Raw genomic sequence first — 10,797 nt, forward strand, 5'->3', positions numbered from 1 at the left:
TCAGCATAATGAGAATATGCTGAGGAGGTACCCAGTAAAAGTCTGACAACAGAGACAACTGCTTGCTTTCTCTTTTTTAAGTTATCCTTTTTTGTGAGTGTTTTCCATTCTGACCTTTGATCAGCAGAGTGTTCATCTCTGAAGAAAAGAGGAGGCGTCATGAACCAGTCACTCTTCATGGAGACACAGCTGGGTACTGGGGACTCTGCTCTCTGCCGAGGACCCCTGATGGAAATAGAATATTCAACATACAATTTTATTTGTATTTATTTTTTTTATCTTAGGGTTAGGTTTCTGTTGTTTGTTATATCTAAAATTTCAATAGTTTCCTGGACAATATTGTTTAGTATCTTTTACATATTTTATATGACAGAGTAGAGTATATTCTCTTCATCGACAACACTCGATAGCCTTTAGCTTTAAAAACGTCAGTTTACTGTCTAAAAATCTGTTAAAACCACATGTTGCATAAGCACTTTGTTTTATGATGTTTTATCTTATTTTGCCTGAGCAGGTCTAATTTTGTATTGCTCTTATGTTGCGCTGTTCAACTTTATAGTTTTATTTCCAGTGTCATGACCTGTTTGTTCATTTACCCCATCACCTTGCTCATCACCTTGTAACTACATTTTGAAAGGCGCTTTATAAATAAACTTTACTCACTTACTCAATCTTACAATCACTAAAACAGTACTTTAAGTCTCATGGGAGTTTTAATAAATCTGAGAATAGATTCACCCAACACCAGGATTTCAGGCATGGGGCTACAGTATCTATCCCCGTCAGTGTAAACTGCAAGGCTGGCACAGAATTGAGAGGAGACGCACGCAGCTGACCTCGTCAAGGCAGGGGGCGGTAACACATGACCAGGAGCAGTGGTCATTTCAGTTGGAACGTGGATGGGAGGAGCTGGAGGGTCAGCCGGCTCGGCTACGCAGGGTGGCAGTCGACGTCGCTTGACCTCAGAGCAAAGAGCCTCGGGTGTCGAAGAGCCAGAGGAAGAGTCAGGACCGCGACGTTTCCTAGGAGGACAGGAACTTAGCATTAAGATGTACTACAGTACATTTATGTCTCTTCTTTCTTAGTTAGATTTTTTTTTACAGTGATTTTATTTATTTTCTCTTTTTCTAGGGGAGGTCTTTGTATAAGCCTAATAGGGTTTTATACCTCTCCTGCACATTTTGAATACTTTTGTAATGTATTTTTGTCTGTATATTTGATCATTGTGTGTGCACATAATAAACATAAACATAAAGAGTATGTCTCACGGTACGAAGTGCTTCATGGTGTTTAAAGTCGAATATAATTAAGTTAAGTCAGTTAAATGACGCCGGGAATAAATGATCATATTAAAAATATTGGGCCCTGATTGGCTGGTAGTATAAGAGTTCCAATTTATATGCTGTAAAAGGATATTTAAATGGTTTTAAGGAAATAAACCAATCAAGATCAAGTACAGCAGTGAAGATAATCTGAAGTTGAGGGTTCTATGGTTTATCTGTCTGGTTTGACCATTAAACAGCTACTTTAAAGAACACAATGACTAGTTTGATACAGGTCGCCAACTCAGATGCACCATAGGAACCCAAATATACCCTTATCCAGGTGTGCTGAATGATGAACGACACATGATCATAAATTGCCCCCTAAACACTATACACAAGGCCAGGGGTTTGTGCCATGTGCAAAGACCCTGGCACATGGCCAAGCAATGCAGAGATGACAATGAAAGAACTTTTAAAAGATTTCCAGCACTGTTAAATAAACTTAAACAAAGAAAACATGTTTGTTATGATAATTGATATTTCACTCTTAATATTATCATTTTTAAATTAAGCTGCTTTTTGTGGGAAGCTTGCACAAAATAGTCTCTCTTTTATACCTTAAACTTGTGACGTGACAATAAACTTTGGAATTGAAGTTCACATTACATGGAAATGAAAACACCAGTAATGGTAAAATATTAACATTTATGATGCTATAAATGCTGTGTTAGTAAAGGGACACACAGTTACAAAAATGTAAAAAGAACCTCAATGCATGCAATATCATTAAACATTTTTTAAAGTCCCAATTGGGATAAATGGACCAACAGCATTTCTTTGGCCCATAAATGTTTATAATCCAGTCATTAGAATTACTCCAAAATAATTGAATAGTATTGTAATTGTAATGATTAGATGATATTCATGCTTTTTTCAACTCTCACTTAAAGAGATGCTGATATGAACAACTCATTCCTTGTGGGGTTTGTGTACATGGATATTAACATGCTGTAAAGTATGAAACAAATAAATCATTCAGTGTAATGACCATGTAGTTTACAGTTTCTTCTTGAACTTTAAGAGTCAACCTTTACAAATAACAAGTTGTTAGTTTAGTTAATTTCTCTTTCAAATTCAGACCTTTCCTCAGTGGAGAGTTGTCCATCTTTGAAGACAATAGGTATGCCCATAGACTGCTCACTCTGCATGGACACACAGCTGGCTGCAGGGGACTCTGGTCTGTCCCTTAGATCCCTGACAGGATAAAGAAGTAAATGAAAATTTTGATTTTATTGGTCAAATAGTCACAACTGGTGGATATTGTAATCTCCACATTTTAACTTTTCAAGTTGTTTTGTCTGTTTGTTTATTTGTGTATTACATTACATTACATTACAGTCATTTAGCAGACGCTTTTATCCAAAGCGACTTACAATAAGTGTATTCAACATAGGTAGGGAACGAAAACTACTAATCACCAGAAGTCTTTAGTGCATTTTCTGCAAAAACAAGCAACCAAGAGTATACCTAGCGCTAAGGTAAAAGTGCAATATATCAGCTACCTATTTCCTTAAACAGATGAGACAAAATAGCTAAATCAAATGAGCATGAGCTAAAACAAATAAGTGTATCGACTAAACAAGATCCAATAGACAATCCAATAATCCAATAAACAATACAGCAATAGAAAACAAGCGTTCGTACAACTAGTTAACAACAAGTAGGTCAGGCAGAGGGTGTATAGTGTAATAGGTGTGTCACATGAAAAGTATATAAACTGAAGTTAAGTTTGAAGTTGATGTGATTTTCCAGAGCACCGGGAAATGAAAACCCCAGCAATGGAAAAACATTAACATTTAGCATTGCTGTTTTAGTAGAGGGACACACAGTACTCTGAAATAAAAAAAAGAAGCTGAACATCATTAAACAATTTTTAGAGTCTCAGTTGGGATCAATGGACCAATAGCATTTATTTAGCTATAATCCAGTCATTAGAATTACTCTAAAACATGTAATAATCTAAATTTGATTATATGATATTCATGCTTTTTTATATATATATCCCTCAACGATAAAATGTATGTTTCCTTGCATTGGACAAACAATTTGTAGACTGTGAAACCAAGAGATTTTATTTATTTCTGATCTTGGTGCTCTCAACCATTTGTAAAATGTTATCTTATATAAGAGAAGAACAAAAATAGGAAAACATTGGTGAATCCCAGAAATCAATGGGAAAAAAACAAAACAAGAACAAATTGTGGATACAAATAAAAATAAGAGGACAAGAGAGAATAATACCTGGGCACTTCAGGAGAGACTAGCCAAATGCAATACCGGAGCACTCGACTGGTCTACACATGACATATCTATTATTTCATAAGGGTGACTGACGTTTTGACTTGCGTCTTCCTCAGAGTCTGACTCTGATTCAAGTTGTCCCTGTTGAGCACTGATGAGCTCTTCTACCTTCAACTGGCTGAAGCGTGCTGGACTTCTCTTTGTAAAAGTAAGAGGACATTTGTTTATATATCACTTCCTGCATGAGACCCAGTGTGTACCTAATTTAATTGAGGTTTTCTAAAGTGAAAGGGGTTTAATACTTTTGAAAAACTGCATAGACAATTTGCTTGAAAAATATGTTGCTGTGTAAAACTCTTGTTACTATAATTCTTTAACAGTAGTATTGTTGTAAATGAAAATAAATTGTATAGAAAATTATGAATGTACGATTTGTTATCCACTGAATCCAGTGAAATTAATAATTTATCAGGAGGGTTGAACACTGTTGCAAGGCAATGCATGTCAAACTTAGAAGACCTCTCATGACACTTATAGAGATGCAGGTACTGTTTATGAAACAAAAACTATGTCATTGTGGGGCTTGTTTACATGTGCATTATTGATGTTAACAAACTAAAGTATGAAACAAATAAATCATTGAGTGTAATGACCATGTAGTTTACGGTTTTACTGTACAGCTTCTTGACCTTTAAGAGTCAACCTTCACAAATAACAAGTCATTAGTTTAGTTCATTTCTCTTTCAGATTCAGACCTTTCCTCTGTGGAGCGTTGTCCATCTTTGAAGACAATAGGTATGCCCATAGACTGCTCACTCTGCATGGACACACAGCTGGGTGCAGGGGACTCTGGTCTGTCCTTTAGATCCCTGACAGAATAAAAAACAAATGTGTCAACTAGTCACGACTGGTGGATATGTAAATATGAAATCAGTATAGCTTTGCTGTTTTTTTTAAAGTTTTTTTGTTTGTTTGTTGTGTAAATGTATAGTGTAAGAAGTGTGTCCCATAAAAAGTAGTGCAAATAGGCAATCTAAGAACTCACAATGCGTCGACTTTGGGTGTGTGTGTGGGTTTTATAAATATTGAACCAATGAAAAGTATTAACAAGAGCTTGTGACTAAGTAATAACTACATTGGATCCATGGAACACAGGTTCTATGTTCCATTAACGGATTTGGACATACAAGGTTTCCACCCAACAGCGATGTCATGTAGGCTATAATTGGACACAGAAAATATGTTGTGAAATGAAATGTCCTACCATTAGCAAATATCATAACTAAGTTTTCAGATGTACTGTGTCTCATGGTGAGAATAAAAATGCGTCATGTTGTTAAACTTTATGTGACATGATGGTCTGTATCAAAGTCTAAAAGCATCAGCATGATTCATGTATCAATGTAACACAATGACAGGGTGACGTCAGGTGAGGTGTTAGTGTGTCTAGCACTGTTTCTCAAAGTCTGGTCTGGGGACCACCAGGGGTACAAATAGAACCGAAAACTGTAGGTCTGTAACTCTGAGAGGGTACAAATGGAACCGAATTCTATACACCTTTGACTAGTATGATATCAGACTAGTCCATGGGTGGGCAAGATTTATTTCCAGGGGGCCATACTGACTTCGATAAAGTGAGTGAAGGGCCACACATTGTACAATTGAATAGAAACGCGAAACACATGGTGCTGAATTATGTTAAAACTGCATGAATTTAGTAGACAGTAGGCTACCTTACTACAATAAGGTACTTGTCTTCACAACAATAAATTTCAGTTTTTTCTTTTACAGCTGTACTGTATCACTCTGTACTCTGGCCTTACAATAAAAAGATGACTTGCATAAAACAATCCACGTCAATGCCGTATCAACTTTTAAATGAGCCTATAAATTTAGACAGTATCTTATCTATCTTGTCTGATATGCACCACTCCATAGGTCACTGATCAAACACATTGCATTATGTTATAAATATGGACTCACGGTTGACTGTTTCACTGTTACATTATAAACATAAAACATTTGAGTACATACGGATGGAGGAATGCAAGTAGGTATAGTACTCAAATAGTAAATATTAATTACTATTAATTGGAGTCGAGTTAAATATTATTTTCTTAAAACCATTAACAACTTTTAGAATAAAAATAAATAAAAATAATTTGGGGTGGGGCATTTAGTTTTTCTTTGAGGACTTGGCGGCCCGGATTAAGATGGTCAAAGGGCCGGGTCCGGCCCCCGGGCCATAATTATGTTGCCCATGTGTGTACTGGTCAATGGTGTATAGAATAGTGATACTATATAGTATTACATTTTATGCTGAGCATTGTTGCACATACTGTACTAGCTGTAGCTGTATCATTAGGAATGAGTTCTACTCTTAAATCATTCTATTGTTTAAATAAAATTACATTGTAAGATATATTGGTTGTTTCATAACATAGTGGCCATATTTGTGATAATCAAATTAGTGTCCTCTAGATAGATTAAATCATAAAGATATGATGATATTAAACTTTATGATTATATGACCTGTTTAGACATGATGGACTGTATCAGTCTAAAAGCATCAGCATCAGCAGTTTCTCTTTCAAATTCAGACCTTTCCTCAGTGGAGTGTTGTCCATCTTTGAAGACAATAGGTATGCCCATAGACTGCTCACTCTGCAGGGACACACAGCTGGCTGCAGGGGACTCCGGTCTGTCCTTTAGATCCCTGACAGGATAAAAAACAAATGAAAAATTAGATTTTATTGGTCACAACTGGTGGATATCTAAATGTGAAACCTGCATATCATTGCTGTTGGGCAGAAATCTTGTATATCAACTTTATGTTTTTTGTTTGTTTGTTTGTTTGTTTGTTTGTTTGTTTGTTTGTGTAAATTTAATAATGTATGAGCTCATAATGGACAAGAAATTGGCCTTCCCAGCCTTTCACCTACGTGACATTCGTCTATCTATGTGCCAGGAAATCAAGTACCTTGGCCACATTTTTACTGACAATCTCCATGATGATATCTCTAGGCAGTGCTGCATACTTTATGCCCAGGCCAATATGCTGCTTCGCAGGTTCAGTATGTGTTCAGATCCTGTCAAGTGTGCACTTTTTAAAGCATTCTGCACTCCATGTATACATCTTTCCTGTGGTGCACATACTGTACAAGAAAGGTAGCATGCAGAGGCTTACCTTAAGTACTACTTAAGGTCCCTAGATGGCATAGTGCCAGTCGCTTGTTTGTAACATGTGGAATCCACACTTGTGAGGCTCTCTTAAGACACTCTATGTATGGATTCATGTCTCGACTGGATGAGTCCCGGAACAGTATATTGAGGATATAGTCAATCCTGGGAGGAGCTGTCTCCGGTACTCGTCCAGGCTGTGTAAACGCTGGAGAGTCAGCCTCTCTGTATGATTTTATGTTATTTTTTTTCATGTCTTGTTATTTATTTGTTGTGTGATATTTGTATGTACTCTATGGACCCCCTGTGTGTCTGGAATAACGTTTGACTTGAATTGAATTGAATTTGTTGATGCGACATATTGGGTGCGTGTGTGGGTTTTATAAATATTGAACCAATGAAAAGTATTAACAAGAGTCACACAACAAGTGTGTGACTAAATGATAATTGGACCACCCAAGAGCGATGTCATGTAAAATTGGACATAGAAAAGGTTGTTAAATGTAAAGTCCTACCATTGGCACATTTCATAAGTTAGTTTTCAGATGTACTGTGTCTCATGGTAAGAATAAAAATGCTTCATGATGTTAAACTTTATGACTATATGACACAATGGTCTGTATCAAAGTCATCAGTCATTCAGTCCATTGTAACACAATGACAGGGTGACGTCAGGTGATGTCACGTGACGTCAGGAGGTGTCAGTGTGTCTAGTACAGCACTGTTTCTCAATGTCTGGTCCAGGGACCACCTGGGGTGCAAACGGACCCTTATGGGTCTGTAACTCTGTGAGTGTACACCAAATGGACCCTTATGGGCATTTGGTTCTATTTCTACAGTACACTCTCATGGTTAAATTCATGACAATTTTACAGTGTTGATTGGGGTCCCAAATATAATAAAAAAAAGTTTCATTTGGACACACGTTGCAGACATCGTTGGCTGACGCTGAGAAACTGGATATATTGTACATGAACTCCCTGCCCTCTGAAGTTCTATAGATAAACTGGCATAAACATGCACTTAAAAGGTATAATGATGGTTTCTTTCTTGTGACATCTAAAAAGTTCCTTCAGTTTTTCAGTAGTTATTTTGGGGTTCTGAAATTGACATGAATGACAAACCGCTTTGACAAGAAATGCAAAATAACGGTGGCAAAATGACCTTGGGCCCCCTGAGCTCTTGGGCCCCTGGGCCCGGGCCCGGTAGCAGCAGTGGTGGAAAAAGTACTAAATGTTTTTACTTTTAAAGTATCAATACCGCAATGTAGAAATACTCTGTTACAAGTAAAAGTCAGGTAATCAAAATTTATTTGAATAAAAGTACAAAAGTATTGGCACCAAAATGTACTTAAAGTAACAAAAATAGAAAGTACTCATTATGCAGAATGTCCAATTTCACAATGTATAAAATATCTTTTGAAAATAGCAGATTTACAAGCTCACAATGCGTCTCATTGTGAGCTTGTAGATCTGCTATTTTCAAATGGCCAATATATATATAGGGCTGAAATCGTTACTGTATGTTTTGTAACAATAATCAAAATCTACAAAGAAACTAGTAACTAAAGTTTTCAAATAATTGTAGTAGTATTGCCTCTGAGGTGAGATGTAGTGGAGTAGAAGTAAAAGTACTGAAAATTGGAAATACTCCAGTATATTAAAAAATACCCCATTATGTACTTAAGTACAGTACCTGAGTAAATGTCCTTAGTTACTTCACACCACTGGGCGGTGATCCAAACAGTGATCAAATAAAATATCAGCACAGTAGCCTACAGTTAATACCGGTATATCATCAGTTTTTACGTCTGGAGACACCCTTCAGACGCGCTATAGTACCGTTATTAGAAGGATAAACCCCTTGAGATGCATCATCTAATTTTTGAGGGGGCATAAATGCCAAGACATACAATACACAAACAATACAACAAAATACATCCATGCAGACAGACAAGACAAGAGCTCTTCCAAGGCTAGCCACTCCCACCCCACCAGTTTCGCCCCAAAGTAGCAAACATATGGAGACATACAAAACTATATGAACACAAAAATAACCATAAAAAGTACAAACCGGTACAAACATGCACACATGCAGTAACATGCAGTAACATGCTCAAGCAGGGTACAAACATTAACATTGAAATACAGCAGTACATACATGCACATGCACCTTAGAAAATGAATTTTCAATGCATTACATACAGCCGTAGAATACGAGAGTCGTATTCTACGGCTACATTAGATACAGGTTTGCAATAACAGTTGTTAAGAATTGTTAAGAACAATCGCTAAGAACAATTAGGAGCATGATTAGAAGCAAGAGCAGGATGTTTGAAGGTGAGTGAAAATAGATTCTTTAAACATATTAAGGGAGGTGATAGATCTAAGTGAACTTTATTCCAATCGGATGGGGCTTTACATTTAAATTCATGTCGACCACTTTCTTTTGAGATTATGGGGATAATAAAGAAAGGATGTCTCAGTATGCCTTAATGTACACATTGGTAATAATGGCCTGAATTAACTGCTTGTCTGGCAAGCTTATTGGTCATTTCATGAAACATAATGAAATGATGGCAAGAGTGGTGGTGAACACACTAACAACATGCTGCCATGTGGCATCAATTCAACTCATCCTTGGTCTGACCTTGCATCAAATCTTTGGTTCTCAAAGTGACCCCTCAACACTTAAGCCCAATTATATTTTTTGGCTATTCAGAAAGCCGATAAACACAAACACGTCATGGCGAGTTGTGAGCTTGTATATCAGCTATAAAAAATAAAAATAAAAATAAGTTGACAAATGTCGATAATTCATAAATGTTGATAAATCTTCTTTTATGGCCCAAATGGGGTCCGTGGCCAAAATTCATGTTAATTTGGGATTCCGTTATACATAAAAACTGAATCGGAAAAGATAAGAATCACAATCCATTGGAACACAGCACTGTTATTTTTTTTATTTTTTCCATTTCATAAAAAGTAGCGGTTTTGGGCAGAAACCTTGTATCTCTATATTTCAACATTTCATTTATTTATTTTATCTTTAAACTAATGCCCTAGGCCTACTTCTGGTCTCAAAAGTGTAGCACAAAAGTAGTGAAAATAGTCAATCTACAAGTTCACAACATGTTGTGAGCTTGTAGATCTGCTATTTTCACAATTTTAAAATAATGATAGAAAAGGACCGGTTTTGGACATACAAGTTTTTTTTTCTTGTCATGTTATTAACACTTACCCTGTTGTTGGTTGACCAGGCTCCATGCTGCTGCTACTGTGATCTTCCACCGTACATTACTCTGGAGAACAGCATCTGCTAAATAACATGACAACACTGTAAATATATTGTAACTGTATAGACTGTAGATGTCAGTGAGTATTGTCAGTTACAGTATAGTGTAGGCCTACCTCTCCAATAACTTGTCAATAACCTGCCACCAAGCTGACGGTTTGCTTCTCTTCAAGAAAGACTCTGACTCTGTCAACCTTTTAACCAGGACTGAGGAGGAAGGAGAGAAGAGAGAGAGACAGAGAGAGAGAGAGAGAGAGAGAGAGAGAGAGAGAGAGAGAGAGAGAGGGGGGGGGGGGTGCTGGGTGCAATATAGAAAGTAATTTAATTGGATCACTGCCTACGCCTGTGTGATGGGTTGATTTACAGTAACACTGAGTACAAAGTACATGCGCAAGTTGTCCTCAGAGACATTGTGATGGTCAAACACAGACAATACAGTCAAATGACTTGTTTAAACATGTTTATCAGCATCACAATCTAATGCTTACCAAACTGTGTGTCTACCACACACATTATTATCACAATATATACAACTAGACCAAAGGTTATGAATTATTATTTTTGTAATTTACAATATCAGAGGAAAATTCTATACCCTAAAAAAGTCAAATTAATTCACTCTCATATCTTGAGTTAAGACCCAGACAAAAGCATTTTCCTATATCAAAAACAAAGTAGTGAACAAATCAGTAAAACTTGGCTATGGCACTGCAATTTAGCTTATTTTTTTTTTTAAATGATACAATGATTGTCAAGA

The 10,797-nt window shown here is 36.6% G+C and overlaps 1 protein-coding gene across 1 annotated transcript in view; it reads right to left on the reverse strand.

The window, feature by feature from the left end:
• Positions 1-10,012, reverse strand: part of LOC308093695 (NACHT, LRR and PYD domains-containing protein 3-like) — a gene marked incomplete at both ends in the record, with an annotated part of 20,043 nt that extends 10,031 nt beyond the window's left edge. Inside the window, 6 exons of the mRNA XM_080440023.1 lie at positions 115-225; positions 837-1,022; positions 2,406-2,519; positions 4,322-4,435; positions 6,169-6,282; positions 9,987-10,012. Of these exons, the coding sequence (XP_080296149.1) occupies positions 115-225; positions 837-1,022; positions 2,406-2,519; positions 4,322-4,435; positions 6,169-6,282; positions 9,987-10,012 (665 nt within the window). The remainder of the gene's footprint in view (positions 1-114; positions 226-836; positions 1,023-2,405; positions 2,520-4,321; positions 4,436-6,168; positions 6,283-9,986) is intronic.
• Positions 10,013-10,797: the final 785 nt, after the last annotated feature.

Source organism: Gymnoscopelus braueri, assembly GCF_963280865.1.
Source record: "Gymnoscopelus braueri genome assembly, chromosome: 10".
NCBI lineage: Eukaryota > Metazoa > Chordata > Actinopteri > Myctophiformes > Myctophidae > Gymnoscopelus > Gymnoscopelus braueri.